This window comes from Bos taurus, chromosome 6, assembly GCF_002263795.3.
Source record: "Bos taurus isolate L1 Dominette 01449 registration number 42190680 breed Hereford chromosome 6, ARS-UCD2.0, whole genome shotgun sequence".
In the NCBI taxonomy this organism is placed as follows: Eukaryota; Metazoa; Chordata; class Mammalia; order Artiodactyla; family Bovidae; genus Bos; species Bos taurus.
In genome coordinates, this window is record NC_037333.1 from 37,461,184 (window position 1) to 37,488,921 (window position 27,738).

A 27,738-nucleotide genomic window follows, 5' to 3' on the forward strand; every position below is an offset into this window, starting at 1 on the left:
CAACAGTTTGTAAAGCGCACTTTAAAAAAGTAAATTGCCAATCTTAAGTTTTCAGAGATCCTCTTTTATTATTCATAGTTTTCTTAGTCTTAATGTAGTTTCACCTATGTGTCTAGTTAATTTAGACATCACATGGAGAATGGGCTTTCCATGTGGTGCTAGTGGTAAAGAACCCGCCTGGCAATGCAGGAGACATAAGAGACACAGGTTCAATCCTTGGGTCAGGAAGATCCCCTGGAGAAGGGAATGGCAACCCACTCCAGTATTTTTGCTGGAGAATCGCATGGATGGATGAACCTGGCAGGCTGCAGTCCATAGGATCACAAAGAATTGGACACGACTGAAGCAACTTAGCATACACACATGGAGGATATCAAAACTATGTCATCTTCCTCACATGGCTGAACAAATTAGGAGGCATAAAGGCACTCCAACAAGGTGACAATCCTATTAAACAAACACAAAACATTACTAATGATCTTATAAAAGACTTGTATATAGAATTTACAAAGAACACATACAAATCAGCAGTAGAAAGCAAACAACCCAACTAAAAAACAGGCAAAAATTGAACAGATCTCTAAAAAAGATCTACCAATTGCCTATAAGAACTTGAAAAAGCACTCAACATTATTAATCATTAGGAAAATGCAATTTAAAGCAAAATGAGATACCATTTCACGCCTACTATATTAACTAGTAACAAAGACAAGTAACAGTAAGTTGCTGACAGAGATGTGGAGTAACTAGAACTCTCATGCATTTCCAATGAGTTTGCAAAAGGACAAATTTGGGAGACTGATTTGTCACTTTCTCATATATTTTAAATAAATATTGATGCTATGACCCAGCAATTTTACTCTTACAGATTTTCCCAAGAGAAATGAAACAGATGTCCAAAAAGTATAAGAATGTTCACAACAGCCTTATTAATAATTCCTAGTGATTTATTAATAACTGCTTTCAGAGGAGGTCATAAGAAAGAACAAAGAATCAAAAATGATTCTTGTATTTTAATTCAGAGTGAGTGGGAAGGTTTAAATGGCACTAATTAATGAAGCACATAAGAAAATGAGCAAACTTACAAAGGAAAATAAGTTTAGATCTACTAAACTTATAATTCCTCCCATAATAAACATGTGGAGATGTCTAGAAAACAGCATGAAACTTGGAGGCTGTGGCTTACATAAACAGAAGTTAAGAGTTGAAGCCAAGAGAGTGGGTGAGTTATTTTGGGGGAGGGGGAGGTCGAGGAAATACATGTATATACATAAATACACATATGTATGCATATATGAATTCTAAGGACGTAGTCCTTAAGGTATAACCTTCTGGGGGCTTTAAGAAGATCAAATAGTAAAGAGGTAGACAGAATTCTTAACTCTTTTTATGCAAGAACGCCTTTGGCAATGTGGTGAAGACTATGGTTTCCTTCTCAGAATCATGTCTTTTAAAACATTTTTTGGATTTTTTTATTATGATCATTTTTTCCCCTCACTTAATCACAGAATCATATTTTAAAAGCACAAATCTGTAGGATTACAAAAGAAACCAACTATACTAAATACAATTTAGAAAATTTTTAAGTTGAGATACAGTAATATATTTACCCCTTCTTAATGCATTAAAATAGGCTTCCCTGGTGGCTCAATGGTAAAGAATCCTCCTGCCAATGCAGGAGACACAAGTTCAATCCCTGGGTCAGGAAGATCCTCTGAAGAAGGAAATGGCAACTCCAATATTCTTGCCTGCAAAATCCCATGGACCGAGGAGCCTGGTAGGCTATAGTCCATGCAGTCTCAAAAGAGTTGAATATGAATGACTTAGTGACTGGACAGCAACAATGCATTAAAATATAAGATCTGGTAGTTAAGTCTAATATTTACCATAATTTCAAAGTAGCAAGAATATAAACAATAATTTATGTGATATGATTTTTATTCCTAGAACAGATATTATTACTACTACTGTTGTTTGTTACCAACATCTATCTTTGAAGGAAATGCTAAATTTCAGCTATGCTGTGCTATGCTTGGTCACTCAACTCTGCGACCCCATGGACTTTATACCACCAGGCTCCATTGTCCATAGGGATTCTACAGGCAAGAATACTGGAGTGGGTTGTAATACCCTCTGCCAGGGGATCATCCCAACCCAGGGAATGAACCCAGGTCTCCTGCATTGTGGGCAGATTCTTTACCACCTGAGTCACCAGGGAAGCCCTAAACTTTAGCAGGGGTAGTGAAAATAAAGATGTCATTTTCCCCCCCTTTTCAAGTTCATGAATCCATGAAGTCCTATCCATGAACTTCTTGGGGAAATCCCTGGTTAAGAATCCATAAACTAGAAAGTAAAATTAAAGAGACATAAAAGCTTGATAAAAGTTTTCCAGTATCAGGGAAATTACAGCAGCAAAACAGTATATGCTAGTTTTAAACTGCAATGATAAAATACCATATCCTTTGCTTCATTTCTTACCACTGAGAGTGGATCAAGAGAGAAAGACTAAAGAACAGCATGTTAAGTAAAGTAAGGTAGAATAGATTCAGAGGTTTCTGAATATTTTCAGAGAATTAAAAGAAATTATAACTGTACTTAAACTTTAATTTTTAAAAATGTATCCCAACAGGAATCAGTTGATAACCACAGATTGCCAATACAATGTTCATTCTATCTTTCACATTCCATTCCCAACCTGCTTCATCCAGATTCTACTTCTTAAACCATCTACTGATATATTCTGCAATGCAAGCCAGGGTCAGAACACATGAACAATAATGGTACAAGGCTTTTAGTCAGCCTAACTGCTACCCTAGAGAGAGCATTATATTGACATGAAGGGTAAACCATTTTCCTCTTAGATGGATGCAGTCAGGCTACCCTAGATACATTATCTTAATGCTTATATCTCTACACAATAGTCTGTGTTGTGGTGAAAATCTGAAATTATTTAGAACGCTTAGTAATTTCTATGACAGACTTTTTTTCTTCCTCAACAGCTATAGCACTTGCTATTAAGTACTATTAATCTCTGACTCAACAAAGTATTGATAATTGTTCAGATAATATCTTATTCCTATCACAGGCACTTTCAACAGAGTTTAGAAGTTACTGTCTGGAAGCTATTCAGTTCAGTTCAGTGGCTCAGTCGTGTCTGACCTTTTGCAACACCATGAATCGCAGCACGCCAGGCCTCCCTGTCCATCACCAACTCCCGGAGTTCACTCAGACTCACATCCATCGAGTCAGTGACGCCATCCAGCCATCTCATCCTCTATCGTCCCCTTCTCCTCCTGCCCCTAATCCCTCCCACCATCAGAGTCTTTTCCAATGAGTCAACTTTTCGCATGAGGTGGCCAAAGTACTGGAGTTTCAGCTTTACTGTAGAAGAATTATGGCTAGTGCTCCACAAGTGTTTGTAGAACATATCCAGTTGTAGAAAATACACACTATAACCAATGTGGCATTCAGAAAGATACAAAAATCTTCAAAGAAGCTTTTAGGTCTGCTAAAGTTAAGGCATTCCTGGGAACAAACAGAAACAAAAGTCTTGAAAATCAGATTCCCTACCAAAGAAACTCTAATACTTGAACAACATAGTGAAGTCCAAATAAGGCTGTAAAAATTCTATTCTAAATGAGTTAAGTTTGATATGGGTTACTGTAGGATTTAAATGTATTCTTTTCTGGACATGACAAGATAATAAAGTAGGATACAGTGGAGACAGAATAAAAAGAACAGTTCATATGCTCTTGATTCTCTTCTCCACTTTAACCTCCTATACTCTACTCATGAATGTTGAAATTGAAGGCCAAATAAGCCTCAAGATATTCTTCCAAGAAATATACAATCTTTACATTGTATCCTTCCATACTGGATCACTAACTTCTAGAGAGCAGAAAATATTCTTTCTCTGTGTCTCTTTTATTAACCTTAACTAGTATTATATCCACTGTATTCTACTATATAACATGCCACTGTACTCCCTGAGACTAAGAACTGTATCTTATTCATTTACCTATTCAAGGATCTACAATGGTACCACAACAATGTAACTCAATAAATTTCATAAATAAATGATTTCCACATTTCAAGCTAATATTTTTTGTTATAATTTTTTACAGGGCACAGAAAAACAAGAAAGAGAAAACATTTGTTTATTCTTTTACACATAACACAAAGGTTTCTAAACAGTCACTGAAAGGAAATGATAAAGTGACTTTTTCCCCCCTAGAAGTCTTATGAGTTAGCTGGTTCAAAGACAGGCAAGAATGTAGATTTAGACATTGCTTATGTTGTTTTCATTCTGGTTTACTATGTCACTACTGAACATGCACTGCAAAGGATAAATATAAAATCAAGGATCAGGTAAGTGGACACGGGATGGGCTTCCTGAAGCTTCTCTTTTTTCCACAGATTTGATGGTCTCAACTTCCCACATAAAATGGGAATCCACCAGGCCAGAGGAACATTCAGAATACATAACCATAGCACTTCTGCCTTTTTCAATGTTTTTGGAGGGGTGGGGGTCGGTGGGTGGGTAAGGAAGATAGAAACATGTTATCATGGAATTCATGCTATTATCATAAGAGGAAACTCTCGCTGTACCCCAGTTGTACTTCCAAGTTTCGTTTCTTAAAGACTAAATGAGGCATTAGTAAAAGTCATGGCCTATCATAGCTTAATGTAGACATTTAATCCCTTTGCCTCTCCTTACTCTTCCTGCTCCTCCTATTTTTTGCCTCTTTAAAGCCATAGTCTGACCACAATATCTGTGAATCTCTTAGCGTCATTAAAGCGAAAGTCCAACTCTCCTGTGACTACAATTTTACCTATGAGACTTTTTAGCAATTAAATGTTCTTTGTTACGTTCAGCTCACCACTTTTGGACTTTGGAAGAATCAGTTAATCTCTAAAATATACCGTTAGAGCAGAGTTGTTCACATTTTGTTGGATATTCACTCATCAATCAACTAAACTGAGAATGCACCTTAAAATATGTATATTATTTATAAATTACATCGTCACATTATTACGTGCCAAACATCTCAAAGCACAGAATATACTTAGAGGAGGGTACATCGTTGACAGAATCTTTAAATGCCAACTTATCTATTTTACAGAGTTAATTCAGATAAAATTACACAGTAGAATATGTACATCCATTTAACTAGGCCATACAAACTACAATATATCACAACACTCAGAATGAAAAACCAAAGAATAAGGGTTCCATTATCAATCTCTCCTTGTCTGAAGGACTGAGCTCTCACTCTTCTCCCAAAACACTAGGTCTCCTTTATATGGCAAGGGACTTCTGATACAAAGCTCAAATAAGAGTGTGACTGTTAGTCCATCCATCAAAAATTAGTAAAGGTTATTTATTTTTATTATGCTTTAAAAATATTTTAAACTTTAAAAATAGTTTTAGACTACAAAAAAGCTTCAAAAGCAGTACAAAATGCCCTGTAAATTCTTTTCCCAGCTTTTTCTTAATGTTAACATCCTATATAACCATTTATCAAAACACAGAAGTTAGTATCAGTACAATATTATTAACTGTAGATTTTATTTGGAATTCATCAGTTTTCCCATTAGAGTCCCCTTTCTATTCCAAAATCCAATCCAGGATCCCACAATGCATTTAATTATTCTGTTACCTTCAGTTGAGTTCATTTCAGTCGCTCAGTCATGTCCAACTCTTTGCGACCCCATGAATCACAGCATGCCAGGCCTCCCTGTCCATCACCAACTCCCAGAGTTCACCCAGACTCACGTCCATCGAGTCAGTGATGCCATCCAGCCATCTCATCCTCTGTTGTCCCCTTCTCCTCCTGCCCCCAATCCCTCCCAGCATCAGAGTCTTTTCCAATGAGTCAACTCTTCACATGAGGTGGCCAAAGTACTGGAGTTTCAGCTTTAGCATCATTCCTTCCAAAGAAATCCCAGGGCTGATCTCCTTCAGAATGGACTGGTTGGATCTCCTTGCAGTCCAAGGGACTCTCAAGAGTCTTCTCCAGCACCACACTTCAAAAGCATCAATTCTTCGGCACTCAGCCTTCTTTACAGTTCAACTCTCACATCCATACATGACCACTGGAAAAACCATAGCCTTGACTAGATGGACCTTTGTTGGCAGAGAAATGTCTCTGCTTTTGAATATGCTATCTAGGTTGGTCATAACTTTCCTTCCAAGGAGTAAGCGTCTTTTAATTTCATGGCTGCAGTCACCATCTGCAGTGATTTTGGAGCCCCCAAAAATAAAGTCTGACACTATTTCCACTGTTTCCCCATCTATTTCCCATGAAGTGATGGGACCAGATGCCATGATCTTTGTTTTCTGAATGTTGAGCTTTAAGCCAACTTTTTCACTCTCCACTTTCACTTTCAGCCTTAGTCTCCTCTAATCAGTGAAAGTTTTGCACTTTCTTTGTCTTTCATGATATTACACATTTTGGATGAGTACTGGTCAGTTATTTGGGAGAATGGTCCTCAACATAGCTGATGCTTTCTCACGTTCAGTTCAGTTATGCATCTTTGGCAAGAATACTACAAAAAGGATGTGAATTTCTCAGTGCATCGTATCAGTGCACCACGAAGACTGGATGTTTTTTAAGACTGGTGATGCTACCCTGGAAATCTGCTGGGTTTCTGTATTGCAATGCTTCTCCTTCTCTCTTCATAATTAATACACTGGGGGAGATACTGTTAGAATGATATTCTGTTTCTCATCAAAATTTTGCCCACTGATTTTAGCACTCATTGCTGGATGCAATGATTGTCACCGTGGTGTTCTAAGGATGATTTTAATTTCCTGCATTCCTTACATTTTAAAATTGGAATTCTTTTGTAAGCTAGAGCTGTCCCTTCTTCATTTATATCAATGTGAAACAATGAATACTGATTTTACTCTATGGATTATACCCCTTTTTTTTTTCTCAAGTTGTTCCAGTTTTGACCATTAGCAGCTCTTTCAGGTTGGCTGGCACCTGTGTCCCACCAACTTACCTTTTATCGTGACTTCCTTACTTTCTGGCTTCTCGGGTGGCTCAGATGGTAAAGAATCTGCCTGCAATGCAGGAGACCCAAGTTCAATCCCTGGGTCGAGATGATCCCCTGGAGAAGGAAAAGGATACTCACTCCAGTATTCTGGCCTGGAGAATCCCTGGACAGAGGAGCCTGATAGGCTACAGTTCATGGTGTCACAAAGAGTCAGACATGACTGAGTGACTGAACACACTTTTGATTTCTGGTACCACACTTCAGTTCATTCAGTCACTCAGTTGTGTCCAACTCTTTGCGACTCCATGGACTGTTACATGCCAGGCCTCCCTGTCCATCACCAACTCCTGGAGTTTACTCAAACTCATGTCCATTGAGTCAGTGATGCCATCCAACCATCTCATCCTTTGTCATCCCCTCCTACTCCTGCCTTCAATCTTTCCCAGTATCAGGGTCTTTTCAAATGAGTCAGCTTTGCATCAGGTGGCCAAAGTACTGGAGTTTCAGCTTCAACATCAGTCCTTCCAATGAACTCCCAGGACTGATCTCCTTTAGGATGGACTGGTTGGATCTCCATGCAGTCCAAGGGACTCTCAAGAGTCTTCTCCAACACCACAGTTCAAACGCATCAATTCTTCAGTGCTCAGCTTTCTTTATAGTTCAACTCTCAAATCCATACGTGACTAATGGATAAACCATAGCCTTGACTAGATAGACCTTTGTTGGCAAAGTAATGTCTCTGCTTTTGAATATGCTGTCTAGGTTGGTCATAACTTTTCTTCCAAGTAGTAACCATCTTTTAATTTCATGGCTGCAGTCACCATAAACAGTGATTTTGGAGCCCCCCAAAATAAAGTCTGCCACTGTTTCCACTGTTTCCCCATCTATCTGCCATGAAGTGATGGGACTGGATGCCATGATCTTAGTTTTCTGAATGTTGAGCTTTAAGCCAACTTCTTTACTCTCCTCTTTCACTTTCATCAAGAGGCTCTTTAGTTCTTGAGTGATCTGCATATCTGACGTTAACTGATATTTCTCCTGGCAATCTTGATTCCAGCTTGTGCTTCATCCAGTCCAGCATTTCTCATGATGTACTCTGCATATAAGTTAAATAAGCAGGGTGACAATATACAGTCTTGACATACTCCTTTTCCTATTTGGAACCAGTCTGTTGTTCCATGTCTAGTTCTAACTGTTGCTTCGTGACCTGCATAGAGATTTCCCAAGAGGCAGGTCAGGTGGTCTGGTATTCCCATCTCTTTCAGAGTTTTCCACAGTTTATTGTGATCCACACAGTCAAAGATTTGGCATAGTCAATAAAGCAGAAATAGATGTTTTTCTGGAACTCTCTTGCTTTTTCTATGATCCAGCGGATGCTGGCAATCTGACCTCTGGTTCCTCTGCCTTTTCTAAAACCACCTTGAACATCTAGAAGTTCACAGTTCACGTATTGCTGAAGCCTGGCTTGGAGAATTTTGAGCATTACTTTGCTAGTGTGTAAAATGAGTGCGATTGTGCAGTAGTTTGAGCATTCTTTGGCATGCCTTTTTTGGGATTGGAATGAAAACTGACCTTTTCCAGTCCTGTGGCCACTGCTGAGTTTTCCAAATTTGCTGGCATATTGAGTGCAGCACTTTCATAGCATCATCTTTTAGGATCTGAAATAGCTCAACCAGAATTCCATCACCTCCACTCGACTTTACATTCCAGGACGTCTGGAATTCTGGTACCACAAGATGCTCCAAATTCATTTTATATTTTCCCAACCCCAGCCATGGAAGCAACCACTTCTCCAAGGAGCCTTGGTTCTCTTGACTGAAAAAGTCTTATTTTATTAAGGACTTATATCAATGTAAATAGAATTCCTGCACTTCAGGAGATCATCTTACTTAATCCCCGACTACATGCACAGATGATTTTGGACAGCACCATTTTATAGCACTGCTCCAATATGGTTTTTTTGTTGTTGTTCTAACAAAATATTCAACAACAATAAAGGAATGCTCTCTACTAATAGTCTAAAACATTTCCAGGTTTAACAAGGATTGAGTCAAAGAAATGGATGCAACCGCAAAAATCACAGACTTGTTATAGTTTTATTTCTATAACCTTCCAGACACATATAAGGCCTGGAACCCTGGAACTTCAGTCACTCCAATAAACGACAATGCCAGAGGTACATAAACATACTCTAATCTAGGTAGGCACTGACCATTACTCCACCAAAGAGTGTTTCTTTTACAAATAAACCTCAGCAACAACAACCACTACTGCCAGAATAATAAGTATGCTTTTTAAAAAAACAAACATAAAGTAAAAAAATAACCAGCATTTAATATAGGCTCACAGATGGTTTTGTAGAATTTGAGTATTTTAAATTGAAAAGTGAAATATGTACAAAGTAAATCAGGAGCCACTAGGCCATAACATGCCCAAATAATACCAGAAGTTCAAATAATACTAGACTATTAGAGCATATGATCAGACTCACAAGCATATATGGCTAGTATCATTGTTCCAATTGTTCATCAGAAACACTGGTAGCCTAACTTAGTATGTATGTTTAAGACAGGAGCAACCCTATGAGGGTCCACTTTAACATGTTGCTGGCTTAAATATAAATTTTCTTAAATACACATAAAAGTATTTTAACATTTCTAGCTACTATAATGTATACTCTTGATTGTGTAAGCTAAGTCGTTTTAGTCGTGTCTGACTCTTTGCCACCCTAAGGACTGTAGCCCACCAGGCTCCTCTGTCCATGGGATTCTCCAGGCAAGAACACTCGAGTGAGTTGCCATGCCCATATGAATCTAAAGAAGTAAAAAGTAAGCTAAAATAATAAGTAGTTCCGAAATAATTTATATTTTTCTCTAGAAAATGTGACCTATCATTACACAAAATACAAGATTTTCACTGTTATTAGTTAATATTTTAAAATCAGCTTTGGTCCTCTAACCAATCAGAACATGGATGGAATAAGAAAAATGGCTAACAAGAATAACCAACTTTTCAAACTATCCAGACTAAAATTTTACTTCAAAGTGTCTCAAATGATTATTAAGACTGGTTGGTATATATGCCTGTAAAATAATTTCTCTCAAACATTCTTTTAACTTTGTTTCACTTCCTTAATGCTACATAAGCTAACAAAATATATCAACACATTTTAGCAAAAACTTTCCATTTTATCAAATAAGAAATTGAAGCACAAAAGTGACTTTTTTTGTATAAAATAAACATTATAATTTGTATTTTATTTACCTAACCATTTTACTCCCCTAAAGTATCCAAAGAATACTACATTTACTGCTGACAGTTCTTAAGTATTGCTGCTAAGTCACTTCAGTTGTGTCTGACTGTGTGACCCCATAGACGGCAGCCCACCAGGCTCCCCTGTCCCTAGGATTCTCCAGGCAAGAACGCTGGAGTGGGTTGCCATTTCCTTCTCCAATGCATGAAAGTGAAAAGTGAAAATGAAGTCGCTCAGTCGTGTCCGACCCTCAGCGACCCCATGGACTGCAGCCTACCAGGCTCCTCCATCCATGGGATTTTCCAGGCAAGAGTACTGGAGTGGGTTGCCATTTCCTTCTCCAATGCATGAAAGTGAAAAGGGAAAGTGAAGTCGCTCAGTCGTGTCCAATTCTTAGCGACCCCATGGACTGCAGCCTACCAGGCTCCTCCATCCATGGGATTCTCCAGGCAGGAGTACTGGAGTGGGGTGCCATTGCGTTTAAGTATTATCACTCACTTTTGAGACTGTTATGATTGATACCTGGAGAAGGAAATGGCAACCCCCTCGGGTGTTCTTGCCTGGAGAATCCCAGGGACAGGGGAGCCTGGTGGGCTGCCATCTCTGGGGTCGCACAGAGTCAGACACGACTGAAGCGACTTAGCAGCAGCAGCATGATTGATACCTTATACTTTGATGTTAAGTTATTAATTCATGGACTCCTAAGGGCAATTTTCTTCATGATTACAAAACTTGAGAACTAAATCCTTTGTGATCTTCCTTTTTTGATTTAGTGTAATTCCAAGTAATTGATGATACTGATAATAAATAATACTGAATAGCAGCATTAGTTTTAGATTATTGAGTCCTTACATTAATTTTTTCCTCCCACTCTTCCCCAAATTTGTTGCGGTATAACTGGTATACAAGAAAAACTACACATAATTAATGTCTAAAATTTGGTGAGTTTGGATGCCTTATCTCTTCAAGTCATCACAATAATCTTCTTAAGAATGCCAAAATTATTCCCATTATATAGAAATGGAGGCTTCCCTGGTGGCTCAGCTGGTAAACAATCTGCCTGCAAGGTGGGAGACCTGGGTTCAATCCTGGGTTGGGAAAATACTCTGGAGAAGGGAATAGCGACCCACTCCAGTATTCTGGCCTGGAGAATTGAATGGACTCTAGAGTCCATGGGGTTGCAAAGAGTCTGATGCAATTGAGAAATTTTCACTAGAGAAATGGAAACTAGTCTTAAAGAGCTTAAAAAGTTTGCCTAAGGTCACACAAGGCTGAAAAAGTAGTAGAACCAACTCTAGAATCCAGGTCTAACCCCAAATTTGACCTCAACTACTGTGCCATAGTATGATTAGAGAAAGTCATTTAGATGCCAGTCCCTCCTTTTCTTATACACTCAAACAAACAAAAATAGTGCAATCTGCCATAGGGTACTCTTCCCTGGATGGCTATTATAAACATGGCACTAAGCTGGATGTTTCATTTACATGATATTAATTTGCACAATCCTAAAGGAAATCAACCCTGAACATTCATTGGAAGGACTAATGCTGAAGCTGAAGCACCAATTCTTTGGCCACCTGACATGAAGAGCCAACTCGATGGAAAAGACCCTGATGCTGGCAAAGACTGAGGGCAAGAAGGGGGTGACAGAGAATGAGATGGTTGGATGGCATCACCGACTCAACTGACATGAGTTTGAGCAAACTCTGGGAGATAGTGAAGGACAGGGAAGCCTGGTATGCTGCACTCCATGAAGCCACAAAGAATTGGACATGACTTAGCGAATGAACAACAACAAATCTGCACAATGATGTAGTATCACCAAGTTATGTAATTGGCCTAATATCACAGTTATTTGATAAAAAAGAAACAAAACAAACAGGAAGCAACCCATCTAGATTTGATTCCATAGTCCATGTTCTTTTTTCTACAAGAAGCTACTACTGAACACACACCATACCTACCAATGCTAAAACACTAAACTAATATCTTTAATAAAACTATTTTTTAGTGGGTGAGGGCAGACAACAGAATATAAGGATCCACAATTATTATGCCTCTTGTGCACATGAGGAAACTAAGCCACATAAAATGATAAGCAGTTTACCAGAACTATATAGTGAATAAACGGTAGGGCAAGACTTTAGTCCATGTTTGATGGTAAAACTTATGTTTTGCCCTTTCCACTGACGATAGAAACATTTTAAAGACTTCATTCAAAACACTTAAGGGAGAACACACATACACACACACACACACGCACACGAATCTATATGCAGAAAAGGCAGGGGATGATTGCTATGAAGTAATAGATCAGAGATCAGATCAGATCAGTCGCTCAGTCATGTCTGACTCTTTGTGACCCCATGAATCGCAGCACGCCAGGCCTCCCTGTCCATCACCAACTCCCAGAGTTCACCCAGACTCACGTCCATAGAGACAGTGATGCCATCCAGCCATCTCATCCTCTGTCGTCCCCTTCTCCTCCTGCCCCCAATCCCTCCCAGCATCAGAGTCTTTTCCAATGAGTCAACTCTTTGCATGAGGTGGCCAAAGGACTGGAGTTTCAGCTTTAGCATCATTCCTTCCAAAGAAATCCCAGGGCTGATCTCCTTCAGAATGGACTGGTTGGATCTCCTTGCAGTCCAAGGGACTCTAAGAGTCTTCTCCAGCACCACAGTTCAAAAGCATCAACTCTTCAGCACTCAGCCTTCTTTACAGTTCAACTCTCACATCCATACATGACCACTGGAAAAACCATAGCCTTGACTAGATGGACGTTTGTTGGCAAAGTAATGTCTCTGCTTTTGAATATGCTATCTAGGTTGGTCATAATTTTTCTTCCAAGGAGTAAGCATCTTTTAATTTCATGGCTGTAGTCACCATCTGCAGTGATTTTGGAGCCCCCCAAAATAAAGTCTGACACTGTTTCCACTGTTTCCCCATCTATTTCCCATGAAGCGATGGGACCGGATGCCATGATCTTTGTTTTCTAAATGCTGAGCTTTAAGGCAACTTTTTCACTCTCCACTTTCACTTTCATCAAGAGGTTTTTTAGTTCCTCTTCACTTTCTGCCATAAAGGTGGTGTCATCTGCATATCTGAGGTTATTGATGTTTCTCCCGGCAATCTTGATTCCAGCTTGTGTTTCTTCCAGTCCAGCGTTTCTCATGATGTACTCTGCATAGAAGTTAAATAAACAGGGTGACAATATACAGCCTTGACATACTCCTTTTCCTATTTGGAACCAGTCTGTTGTTCCATGTCCAGTTCTAACTGTTGCTTCCTGACCTGCATACAAATTTCTCAAGAGGCAGATCAGGTGGTCTGGTATTCCCATCTCTTTCAGAATTTTCCACAGTTTATTGTGATCCACACAGTCAAAGGCTTTGGCATAGTCAATAAAGCAGAAATAGATGTTTTTCTGGAACTGTCTTGCTTTTTCCATGATCCAGAGGATGTTGGCAATTTGATCTCTGGTTCTTCTTCCTTTTCTGAAACCGGCTTGAACATCAGGAAGTTCATGGTTCACATATTGCTGAAGCCTGGCTTGGAGAATTTTGAGCATTACTTTACTAGCGTGTGAGATGAGTGCAATTGTGCGGTAGTTTGAGCATTCTTTGGCATTGCCTTTCTTTGGGATTGGAATGAAAACTGACCTTTTCCAGTCCTGTGGCCACTGCTGACTTTTCCAAATTTGCTGGCATATTGAGTGCAGCACTTTCACAGCATCATCTGTCAGGATTTGGAATAGCTCAACTGGAATTCCATCACTTCCATTAGCTTTGTTCGTAGTGAGGCTTTCTCAGGCCCACTTGACTTCACATTCCAGGGTGTCTGGCTCTAGATCAGTGATCACACCATCGTGATTATCTGGGTTGTGAAGATCTTTTTGTACAGTTCTTCTGTGTATTCTTGCCATCTCTTCTTAATATCTTCTGCTTCTGTTAGGTCCATACCATTTCTGTCCTTTATCGAGCCCATCTTTGCATGAAATGTTCCTTTGGTATCTCTGATTTTCTTGAAGAGATCTCTAGTCTTTCCCATTCTGTTGTTGTTCTCTATTTCTTTGCATTGATTGCTGAAGAAGGCTTTCTTATCTCTTCTTGCTATTCTTCGGAACTCTGCATTCAGATGTTTATATCTTTCCTTTTCTCCTTTGCTTTTCGCTTCTCTTCTTTTCACAGCTATTTGTAAGGCCTCCCCAGACAGCCATTTTGCTTTTTTGCATTTCTTTTTCATGGGGATGGTCTTGATCCCTGTCTCCTGTACAATGTCACGAACCTCATTCCATAGTTCATCAGGTACTCTATCTATCAGATCTAGGCCCTTAAATCTATTTCTCACTTCCACTGTATAATCATAAGGGATTTGATTTAGGTCATACCTGAATGGTCTAGTGGTTTTCCCTACTTTCTTCAATTTAAGTCTGAATTTGGCAATAAGGAGTTCATGGTCTGAGCCACAGTCAGCTCCTGGTCTTGTTTTTGCTGACTGTATAGAGCTTCTCCATCTTTGGCTGCAAAGAATATAATCAATCCAACTTCGGTGTTGACCATCTGGTGATGTCCATGTATAGAGTCTTCTCTTGTGTTGTTGGAAGAGGGTGTTTGTTATGACCAGTGCATTTTCTTGGCAAAACTCTATTAGTCTTTGCCCTGCTTCATTCCGTATTCCAAGGCCAAATTTGCCTGTTACTCCAGGTGTTTCTTGACTTCCTACTTTTGCATTCCAGTCCCCTATAATGAAAAGGACATCTTTATTGGGTGTTAGTTCTAAAAAGTCTTGTAGGTCTTCATAGAATCGTTCAACTTCAGCTTCTTCAGCATTACTGGTTGGAGCATAGACTTGGATTACTGGTGGCTGCGAGCGGCGCGCTAAGCACGGCGGAGAGGAGCTACCCCACGTCCGAGGTCAGGGGCAGAAGCCGGGAGAACCCCATGCCCGAAGGGCGGCGGCCAAGAGGCATTACCCCACGTCCGAGGTCAGGGGCAGCAAGGAGAGGAGTTACCCCACGTCTGAGGTCAGGGGCGGCAGGAGGGAGGAGCCACCCCATGCCCCTAAGCCCGAGGCCAGGCACGGCGGGCGGGAGGAGCTACCCCGCACCCCCATGTCGGAGGCCAGGGGCTGCGGCCAGGAGGAGCAACCCCATGCCGGAGGCCAGGGGCAGTGGCCGGCAGGACCAACCCCACGTCCAAGGAGCTGTGGCTGCGCAAGCGCAGGAGGGCCTAGAGGAGCTATCCCACATTGAAGGTCAGGAAGGGCGGGGTGAGGAGATACCCCTTGTCCAAGGTAAGGAGCATTGGCTATGCTTTGCTGGAACAGCCGTGAAGAGATACCCCACACCCAAGGTAAGACAAACCCAAGTAAGACGGTAGGTGTTGCAAGAGGGCATCAGAGGGCAAACACACTGAAACCATACTCACAGAAAACTAGTCAATCTAATCACACTAGGACCACAGCCTTGTCTAACTCAATGAAACTAAGCCATGCCCATGGGGCAACCCAAGATGGGCGGGTCATGGTGGAGAGATCTGACAGAATGTGGTCCACTGGAGAAGGGAATGGCAAACCACTTCAGTATTCTTGCCTTGAGAACCCCATGAACAGTATGAAAAGGCAAAATGATAGGATACTGAAAGAGGAACTCCCTAGGTCAGTAGGTGCCCAATATGCTACTGGAGATCAGTGGAGAAATAACTCCAGAAAGAATGAAGGGATGGAGCCAAAGCAAAAAGAATACCCAGCTGTGGATGTGACTGGTGATAGAAGCAAGGTCCGATGCTGTAAAGAACAATATTGCATAGGAACCTGAAATGTCAGGTCCATGAATCAAGGCAAATTGGAAGTGGTCAAACAAGAGATGGCAAGAGTGAATGTCGACATTCTAGGAATCAGAGAACTGAAATGGACTGGAATGGGTGAATTTAACTCAGATGACCATTATATCTACTACTGTGGGCAGGAATCCCTCAGAAGAAATGGAGTGGCCATCATGGTCAACAAGAGAGTCTGAAATGCAGTACTTGGATGCAATCTCAAAAACGACAGAATGATCTCTGTTCATTTCCAAGGCAAACCATTCAATGCAGTAATAACAAATCAGTAAGTTTTAATCAACAGAACAGTCTGAGCAAACTGTCAATATAATGTACAACTGCTGCTGCTGCTAAGTCGCTTCAGTCGTGTCCGACTCTGTGTGAACCCATAGACAGCAGCCCATTAGGCTCCCCTATCCCTGGGATTCTCCAGGGAAGAACACTGTAGTGGGTTGCCATTTCCTTCTCCAATGCATGAAAGTGAAAAGTGAAAGTGAAGTATTTTAGTCATGCCCTACTCTTAGCGACCCCATGGACTGGAGCCTACCAGGGTCCTCTGTCCATGGGATTTTCCAGGCAAGAGTACTGGAGTGGGGTGCCATTGCCTTCTCCGAATGTACAACTAGCCAATAGCAAATAGTAAACTGTAACTGACAGTTCACACTTATAATTAAAAATGATGAAATAGTAATTTATAAAACTAATTCATTACATTTCACAAGTAAAGGATTTGATCAAACCCTCTGCTAGTCCTAGACTCCTTATATCTCAGTAAGACATATTCAGAAAGAATTAATCAGCCACTGAAGTGCCGAGAATAAGTAATTAGTAAAAGAGCATTATAACTATATCATATTAAATGAGATAGAGAGGAAAGCTCATGTTAGAGGATATTCACGAAGTGCTATTTCTACAAAAATTGCATCAAAAAAAGACCTTTATGTCAGAGTAAAAAACTGAAAATATCAGACTCCAAATTATGCCAAGATGGAAGTTGAACCTTTTATAAGACAGTTAAGGTGATAGATTGATTCAATGTCTGCCTGATAACTCAGGTGATTTTTTACATTATATTTTATCATCCATAAAAGTACAGTGTATGAAAAAAATTATCTAACAACAACAACAACAAGTCCAGCTGACTAACATACCCTTCCTCTTCCTTCTTATTTCAACTCAGGACATATGAACTATTTCAGTCGTTAGCTAAATTACCTTGGCTATTAAGTTTTCATTTTTTCCTTAAAAGGTCCTGATCTTGAGATTCTAATACCACCCAATTCAACTCAATGTGCTGTCTAACATTTGGAGGCAGACCATAATCAGGTTTAATTAAGTCTTACAGCTAAAATAACAAGAGGAAACACAGTTCTAAGAATTGTGGATTAGAGTTTTAGATGTATTATTTACAAGGACAATGAAAACGTTCTACATATATGTGTTAAAGTATATCTTAAAAAGAAAATAAGCAAAAGAATTATCATAGTAGTTTTTACTCTAAAGTCATCTAACCATCTGCTGTTTTTAGGTATATAATAATAGAGATAAGCACTGCTTTAAAAGCATATTTAATAAACAGTGTGGTTTAATTAAAAAAATTTAAAATAACATGAAGAAGCTGAAACTTAAAGAGACAAAATTTAAAAAGAAAAAAAAAAAACCAGAGAAAATCAGATCTCTAAGAAATGTAGATTTTCCAAGAAGTTAAAAAACAAACAAAAACCCTCCTTATTTTCACAGCATTGGACAAACACACACAACCTGTGACAGGCGGATTGAATAAAACCTGTAAACATCAGTTCTCATAAAAAACAAACAAACAAACAAGAAACCCTCTCATTCTAGAAACATATTATTTCATAGAGCAAAATTTTAAGACACCTGAATATATAACAACTGAAAGGAGGAAACTGCTTTTGCATAATCTTTTGAGCAGGCTTCTCCTGTATTTGCTTGGTCACTTGCCAATACTCCTGAACCATACTGCTGTATGGTATCCTAAAATCTGTTTGGCAGCTGAGCCATGTTATTCCACCACACAAATGTATGTATGTTCAGGAAAATTCACCTTTAAATGATTTTTCATCATTTTATCCCTAAAATGCATATTTACATAAATTGAGCAGCAAATACCTATTACATGTTGAGGAGGATCTTCTATATTTATGATTTATGTCTTTGACCATAACTCTGTTTAAGAAACTAAGAAATGTTTATAATGAATTGGAAAGAAAAAAATTATTAAAATATTCTTTGCCTTCAAGAAGTTCAAAATCTACTAAATAGTATTAGGGGGATATGACAGAATAATATTTAAAATTGACAAAGAAGGTAGAAATCATTTTATAGAATCAAAATTATCTTTTAAAGTCTCTTAAATACACCCATACAGCATATATATCACTTAAGGTCTACCATCTCATACATTATTATGTATCATGAAACACACATCTTTTAAATATGAGAAAGCATATGCAAGCACACTCTATTTACAGAGATGCTTTAAAGTACACGAGGTGTGTGGAAACTAAGACCTATTAAAAGAACAGTAAATTTACTTACCTCCCATTAAAAGTGTTTTGATAAAAAGATACTCTCAGCCAATCAGGCTTGGGGAAAAGTATCTCAATAAACAATGACTGGAGTATGAACAATCCTAGCATATTTTCTGTTAACTTCCAGGTGTTAAAAGAAATGTTGACTGTAAAGCAAAATGTCTTACAACTTGTTAAGGAGACTAGATTTAATGAAGTGGACCATGAAAACGATAACTGTTAACATTAATTATGATTGAGAAAATCTTTCAACTTGATGCTCATCATTATTCAGGCAAAGATAAAGGAGTCACAAATACTTGACACCAAATCTTCAAAAGAAATTTCAGATCATGCAGATAAAATTTTGGCTGATACAAGTGAGTTTGATAATGATGAGAAGACTCCACACATTAACGGGTGACCAGGGGCTGAAAAACTACAAATGAATTGAATAGTTCATCCATTTTTAGTTTCTTAAAAATCCCACTGCCTTTCCTCTGACTTCAGCTGACGGTTCAGAGCTAGTTCCATGGATTCAGACATTCATCTGTTCATTACTTCCCCAGCTCACTCTGGCTTAATATTACTCATCACCAAACAGCAACAAAAAATAAGCCTTCATCTCTTTTATTACCATCACACTTCATGTAAGCAACTCTTTATTAAACATTTTGTAAAATGGCTTTTTGATTATTTTACTAAGTATTATTGATAATCACTATCTTATATTATTTAATACATGTTAAATAATATATGTTCCTTGGTCAAGTTACTTATTTTTTTGTATATAAGTAAAGGAACAGTAGAATCAAATAATCTCTAAATCCTGTATCTGCTTTAAAATGCTGTTATTTTAGCTTGATCTTAAAAGGAAAATAAGTAGTCTGTAAAACTGAGGAATGGGCATGGCAATCACCTCCCACATGCCTGATACATAATTTTTCAAAATCAATATTATCTTTTAACTCTTGAAATGTATTTCCCCCAGGTTTTCTGTAGTTTGATACCCTTTTTTTTTTTTTTTAAATGGTTGCGCAAATGTTACTTGAATACCACCTGTGCCCTGGTATAGCCTATGCTCCTCTTCCTCCTTTGTCTCCAATACTTAAATATATATTTATATCTAGCATGTGTGTAAAGCAGGTGACTGTGTGTGTGTGTATGCATGTGCATACATGTACACTGAACCACAAACATAATTTACTTATTTACTGCTTGCTTCCCCTTACTATCACACAAAAGTTCATGCAGACAGAGATGTTTTTGTCTTTTTTTTTTCACTAATATGGTACCCAGCATATAGAAGGAACTTTCCTGAATGAATTAACTTCTCTAATCATGGATGGGAAATATGTTTTATAAAGGCCAACTTGCTAGTCTTGCTTTGGGGGGAAGTCACACTCAAGGAAAGAAAGAACTAAATTATTAGCATTTTATGAAAGAACACATGGGTGATGATATATCTGGTAAATTTACGAGTTACTCAAGAAAATCAGAAAAATATTCTAAGAAGATTTTTAAATGATATTAATAAGTTAATACAAAAAAGCTAAACAGTACATAGTAATTATAGTAACTGTTACTTTTTCCAGTTCAGAACTCTGATTATTTTGAATAGCATATATAGATTACTACATTTATTTATACACCGGCCAACTCCATTATCTGCCATACTAGAGACAAAGTACAGGGAAGAAATATTACCCAGGGACAGATGGTGATACAAAAAAAAAAGGGCCCCAAATAGAATTATACTTTTCTGAGAATTAAGTCTTCCCTCTCACCTAACAGACTACATTTTTTTAAACTTAATTAGAATGTGCAAAGAAATAATTTAGACAGAACTTCTTATATAAAGAGAAATGGAAGAACTACTGCTTCCTCAAAATTTAAATTATGTCCTTAAAAGGTTATCAGGGTTGTGTAAAACCACTGAAAAGAATAATTCCATGACCAAACATTTCTGAAAGAAATTTGGAATCACTTTTATCTTCATTATTTAGGCTGATTCCTAGAACACTTTCTTATCACATACAAGGACTCATTAAAGACTTTGCTAAAAGATCTAGTATACTATAAGTCATGCTTTAAAAAAAAAAAACATGATCTTTTAAATCATGATTTTAAAGCATTACTGCTGAGCTTTAAAATATTCCTTTTCTATATGCACTCAATTAAGTTATTGAGTTTTGACTGTATCAGATACAATTCTAAGTGCTAGGGATATAGCATAATAAAAATCCCGTCTTATTGTTCTTATACTGTAGAAGTAGTAGAGACAACAAACACATTAAAAGAGGAGTCAGTTAGAAAAACAAACAAAAAGCAGAATGATAGGAAAGACTGAAAGAATTATCATAAACAGGGTGGTTGGAGCAACAAGTGATCAGGGCCAGGGGTAATGTTTGCTAATACAACGGAGTGCAATGTTCAGGTGCAAACAAGGATTTTAGACAGAGGTAATAGCAACAGCAAGTGAGAAGACCCTGAGACGGCAATAAGGTTAGCACATCAGAGGCTGAGCAAAAAGCCAGAGTCTGCAAAAGAATGAGCAATAAGAGATTTGGCTGAAAAGGAGGCTAAACTAGGCCATGTAGATCAAACCTCTGATAGATTTTACTCTAAGTGACATGCAAAGCCACTGGAAACTTTTGGGCAGAGGAATAATGTACTGGTTTGGGCTTCAGAAATATCATTTTGTGTAGAAAAATGAACTGGTTGGAAAGAGAAAAGTAGAAAGAGAAACAGTTTGGAGGCTCTTTAACACATATTGACAAGGGGATTTCTGCAGAAACTAATGCTTGTGGTGTTAATATGTCTCTGGTCAATATTAAGTAGTACATGCCAGAGATGAAGTCTCTTGGATTAGAGTGGCAGCAATGGAAACAGTGAGACACGGTCAGATTTAGAATAGATTTTGAAGGTAGAACAACAAATGGGAGTTGATGATAGGTTGCATGTGTGTATAGAGGATACTGAGCAATCAAGAAAAGTTTCTTGTTTTGGGGACTAGCAACCAACTAGGGTCAAGAGTGATACTTTTCACTAAGACAGGAAAGGTTGGGACAGAAGTTTGGGAAAGTAAAATCAAGAATTCTGTTTTAGAGAGGTCATGTGAAGTGCCTATTAGATATTCTAATGAAGAATACCAAGTAGACAGATATAACAGAGAAAAGCTAGAGAAAAGATTAGGATTAGATATAATCCTACAATATTCAGATGTCACCAACACATACTACTGGATGAAATGAAGCTATCAAGTAAGAGAAGCCATTTGAGAAGAAAAGACACTGCGGACTAACTCTTGGGCTCTTCAATATTTAAAGGTAAAGAAAACAAAAACCAGCAAGAAGCATGTGAAAGAAGTAATGTGCAAGACAAGGGGGGAAAAATGAAAAGAATATAACATCCTAGAAACCAGGATTAAGGAAGTGATCAACCCTATCACTGATGAATGGTGAAAATCTGAATAAGGTGAGAATTGATTAACTTTCCTCTAAAGAGTACAAAATGGAATTACCAATGAAAATGATAAAACAGTTTCAGTACGGTAGTAGAAAAGAAAGTCTAATCAGGATGAGTTGAAAAGAAAAGGAGAACAGAGTGAAGATGGTTAAAAGCACAGAAAATAAGTACCTACTATGTGTCAGATGCTAGAGATATCCCAGTAGGAAAAAATACAAAAATCCAATTCTTCATGGTGTTTATATACTAGTAGATGGAAAAAGACAGTGAATAATACCTTTAAAAAAATAAGCAAATTATATAATGTTAGAAGGTAACTGCTACAAAAAGGAGTGGTGGTTTTTAGTTGTGAAGAATTTGAGGAGAGGGATATAAAATAATTACCTAGGTGTTTAACTTTAGTCAAGTTCAGCTGTTCCAGGGCAAGTGTATAATATATGGGGTATAGGGTCAAAATCCAGATGAGGTTCTGACATACAAATATGAGAAAGGAAAAGAGAAGCAAGGAAGTTAAGATTTTATAGAAAGATGATTACAGCAATCAAGCACAGTATCTGAAATGAGTAAGGAGAAAAGTCAAATCATGAGACAATGAATAGTGAGAAGTGGTATGGTCAATAGATTGGGGGTTGCAAGGTTAAAAAAATATTGGGATGACTATTAAAATAAAATGGTAGTCAGAAATAGGGATGGTTGAAATTATATCTGGGAGGTGGCAAAGGTCTAGGGATGATCATCAGAAAGGTGGCTGGAGTGGAATGGAGGAAAAGATCATTAGAAATGGAGAGGTCAAGTAACTGAGAAGCCAGAATGTTGCATGAATCAGCTGCATAGTATTTGAAGTCACCAAGAACTAAGACGGGAGGAAGAAAGTAAAAAAAGTTAGTAGAGGTGTGTAACATGATGATGTGGATGGAACAGGTAGATGTCAGGTGCTTCAGACAAGCTCAGGGTTTTGAGTGAGGACAGTAAATAAATGACTGGAAAGCAGCTATAAAGATCTCAGAACTTGTCAATTTTATCACTCCTATATTACATAAAGCAAGCAATTAAAAACATTTAGCAAGAGAAAGGGCTACAAAAGCATCTTTTATGAATATACAGGTTTCACCTAAAGCAATAAAGTAAAGGGAACATTTAGAGAAAAGACTGTGCATAGAAACGGATGAAAATGAAAACACAACAACCCAAAACCTGTGGACACTGTAAAAGCAGTCCTAAGGGGAAAGTTCATAGCAATACAGGCATACCTCAAGAAACAAGAAAAAAGTCAAATAAATAACCTAACTCTACACCTAAAGCAACTAGAAAAGGAAGAAATGAAGAACCCCAGGGTTAGTAGAAGGAAAGAAATCTTAAAAATTAGGGCAGGATCCAGCAATCCCACTGCTGGGCATACACACTGAGGAAACCAGAAGGGAAAGAGACACGTGTACCCCAATGTTCATCGCAGCACTGTTTATAATAGCCAGGACATGGAAGCAACCTAGATGTCCATCAGCAGATGAATGGATAAGAAAGCTGTGGTACATATACACAGTGGAGTATTACTCAGCCATTAAAAAGAATTCATTTGAATCAGTTCTAATGAGGTGGATGAAACTGGAGCCTATTATACAGAGTGAAGTAAGCCAGAAGGAAAAACACCAATACAGTATACTAACGCATATATATGGAATTTAGAAAGATGGTAACAATGACCCTGTATACAAGACAGCAAAAGAGACACTGATGTATGGAACAGTCTTATGGACTCTGTGGGAGAGGGAGAGGGTGGGAAGATTTGGGAGAATGGCATTGAAACATGTAAAATATCATGTATGGAATGAGATGCCAGTCCGGGTTTGATACACGATACTGGATGCATGGGGCTAGTGCACTGGGACGACCCAGAGGGATGGTATGGGGAGGGAGGAGGGAGGAGGGTTCAGGATGGGGAGCACATGTATACCTGTGATGGATTCATTTTGATATTTGGCAAAACTAATACAATTATGTAAAGTTTAAAAATAAAATAAAATTAAAAAAAATTTAAAAAAGGAAGAATAAACATGATTAAGATAAAAAAAAATAAAAAAAAATAAAATTAGGGCAGAAATAAATGCAAAAGAAACAAAAGAGACCATAGCAAAAATCAACAAAGCCAAAAGCTGGTTCTTTGAAAGGATAAATAAAATTGACAAACCATTAGCCAGACTCATCAAGAAACAAAGGGAGAAAAATCAAATCAATAAAACTAGAAATGAAAATGGAGAGATCACAACAGACAACACAGAAATACAAAGGATCATAAGAGACTACTACCAACAATTATATGCCAATAAAATGGACAACGTGGAAGAAATGGACAAATTCTTAGAAAAGTACAACTTTCCAAAACTCGACCAGGAAGAAATAGAAAATCTTAACAGACCCATCACAAGCACAGAAATTGAAACTATAATCAAAAATCTTCCAGCCAACAAAAGCCCAGGTCCAGACGGCTTCACAGCTGAATTCCACCAAAAAATTTAGAGAAGAGCTAACACCTATCCTGCTCAAACTCTTCCAGAAAATTGCAGAGGAAGGTAAACTTCCAAACTCATTCTATGAGGCCACCATCACCCTAATACCAAAACCTGACAAAGATCCCACTAAAAAAGAAAACTACAGGCCAATATCACTGATGAACATAGATGCAAAAATCCTTAACAAAATTCTAGCAATCAGAATCCAACAACACATTAAAAAGATCATACACCATGACCAAGTGGGCTTTATCCCAGGGATGCAAGGATTCTTCAATATCCGCAAATCAATCAATGTAATACACCACATTAACAAATTGAAAAATAAAAGCCGTATGATCATCTCAATAGATACAGAGAAAGCCTTTGACCAAATTCAACATCCATTTATGATAAAAACTCTCCAGAAAGCAGGAACAGAAGGAACATACCTCAATATAATAAAAGCTATATGTGACAAACACACAGCAAACATTATCCTCAATGGTGAAAAATTGAAAGCATTTCCTCTAAAGTCAGGAACAAGATACTTTCACCATTACTATTCAACATAGTTTTGGAAGTTTTGGCCACAGCAATCAGAGCAGAAAAAGAAATAAAAGGAATCCAAATTGGAAAAGAAGAAGTAAAACTCTATTTGCAGATGACATGATCCTCTACATAGAAAACCCTAAAGACTCCACCAGAAAATTACTAGAACTAATCAATGATTATGGTAAAGTTGCAGGATATAAAATCAACACACAGAAATCCCTTGCATTCCTATACACTAATAATGAGAAAACAGAAAGAGAAATTAAGGAAACAATTCCATTCACCATTGCAACGGAAAGAATAAAATACTTAGGAATATATCTACCTAGAGAAACTAAAGACCTATACATAGAAAACTATAAAACACTGGTGAAAGAAATCAAAGAGGACACTAATAGATGGAGAAATATACCATGTTCATGGATTGGAAGAATCAATATAGTGAAAATGAGTATACTACTCAATGCAATTTATAGATTCAATGCAATCCCTATCAAGCTACCAACGGTATTCTTCACAGAGCTAGAACAAATAATTTCACAGTTTGTACGGAAATACAAAAAACCTCAAATAGCCAAAGCTATCTTGAGAAAGAAGAATGGAACTGGAGGAATCAACCTACCTGACTTCAGGCTCTACTACAAAGCCACAGTTATCAAGACAGTATGGTACTGGCACAAAGACAGAAATACAGATCAATGGAACAAAATAGAAAGCCCAGAGATAAATCCATGCACCTATGGACACCTTATCTTTGACAAAGAAGGCAGAATATACAATGGATTATAGACAATCTCCTTAACAAGTGGTGCTGGGAAATCTGGTCAACAACTTGTAAAAGAATGAAACTAGAGCACTTTCTAACACCATACACAAGAATAAACTCAAAATGGATTAAAGATCTAAACGTAAGACCAGAAACTATAAACTTAGAGGAGAACATAGGCAAAACACTCTCCGACATACATCACAGCAGGATCCTCTATGACCCACCTCCCAGAATATTGGAAATAAAAGCAAAAATAAACAAATGGGACCTAATTAAACTTAAAAGCTTCTGCACAACAAAGGAAACTATTAGCAAGGTGAAAAGGCAGCCTTCAGAATGGGAGAAAATAATAGCAAATGAAGCAACTGACAAAACAACTAATCTCAAAAATATACAAGCAACTCCTACAGCTCAACTCCAGAAAAATAAATGACCCAATCAAAAAATGGGCCAAAGAACTAAATAGACATTTCTCCAAAGAAGACATACAGATGGCTAACAAACACATGAAAAGATGCTCAACATCACTCATTATCAGAGAAATGCAAATCAAAACCACTATGAGGTACCATTTCACACCAGTCAGAATGGCTGTGATCCAAAAGTCTACAAGCAATAAATGCTGGAGAGGGTGTGGAGAAAAGGGAACCCTCTTACACTGTTGGTGGGAGTACAGCCACTATGGAGAACAGTGTGGAGATTCCTTAAAAAACTGGAAATAGAACTGCCTTATGATCCAGCAATCCCACTGCTGGGCATACACACTGAGGAAACCAGAATTGAAAGAGACACGTGTACCCCAATGTTCATCGCAGCACTGTTTATAATAGCCAGGACATGGAAGCAACCTAGATGTCCATCAGCAGATGAATGGATAAGAAAGTGGTGGTACATATACACAATGGAGTATTACTCAGCCATTAAAAAGAATGCATTTGAATCAGTTCTAATTAGGTGGATGAAACTGGAGCCTATTATACAAAGTGAAGTAAGCCAGAAAGAAAATACCAATACAGTATACTAACGCATATATATGGAATTTAGAAAGATGGTAACAATGACCCTGTATACAAGACAGCAGAAGAGACACTGATGTATAGAACAGTCTTTTGGACTCTGTGGGAGAGGGAAAAGGTGGGATGATTTGGGAGAATGGCATTAAAATATGTATAATATCATATATGAAATGAGTCGCCAGTCCAGGTTCGATGCACGATACTGGATGCTTGGGGCTGGTGCACTGGGACAACCCAGAGGGATGGTATGGGGAGGGAAGAGGGAGGAGGGTTCAGGATGGGGAACACATGTATACCTGTGGTGAATTCATTTTGATATTTGGCAAAACTAATACAATTTGTAAAGTTTAAAAATAAAATAAAATTTAAAAAAAAAGAGAAAAGACTGAGGATATAGGGGATTGTTGATGAAAGATCACAAGTTTCAGAAGACACAGTGGAAAAAAATATGGGTGCTTATAAAGGCGTAACTGATTAGGTCAAATTAGAGATTAAAGAAGACAAAAGGAGATAAAAGAATCCAGGTAATGGTAAATGAATAATCCAACAGTCTGTCTTTAATTCCTACTATGGAGGGTGTTACAGGCAGAAAGGTGACTTTAACAGAAATGCCTAATATCTTAAATCCAGTTATAACTTTAAATGTGTTCTCAGAATTTCATTCATATCATCTATGTATATGGCCCAAAAAAATCTTTTCATGAACACCTCTGTATTATGACTCATAATAGTATGTGGATTATTTTACCACACTAACATACAGTTCAGAGAAGGCAATGGCAACCCACTCCACTACTCTTGCCTGGAAAATCCCATGGGTGTAGGAGTCTGGTTGC

The 27,738-nt window shown here is 38.0% G+C and overlaps 1 protein-coding gene across 12 annotated transcripts in view; it reads right to left on the reverse strand.

Moving 5' to 3' along the window:
- The window catches only part of LCORL (ligand dependent nuclear receptor corepressor like), a 179,165-nt gene that overhangs the window by 83,378 nt on the left and 68,049 nt on the right, over positions 1-27,738 (reverse strand). For 5 of the 12 annotated variants that reach the window (XM_059887733.1, XM_059887735.1, XM_059887732.1 and 2 more), the window contains one exon: positions 7,009-7,116. The exons of the other annotated variants lie outside the window; for them this stretch is intronic. In XM_059887733.1, the coding sequence (XP_059743716.1) occupies positions 7,009-7,116 (108 nt within the window). The remainder of the gene's footprint in view (positions 1-7,008; positions 7,117-27,738) is intronic. 12 annotated transcript variants of the gene reach the window in all.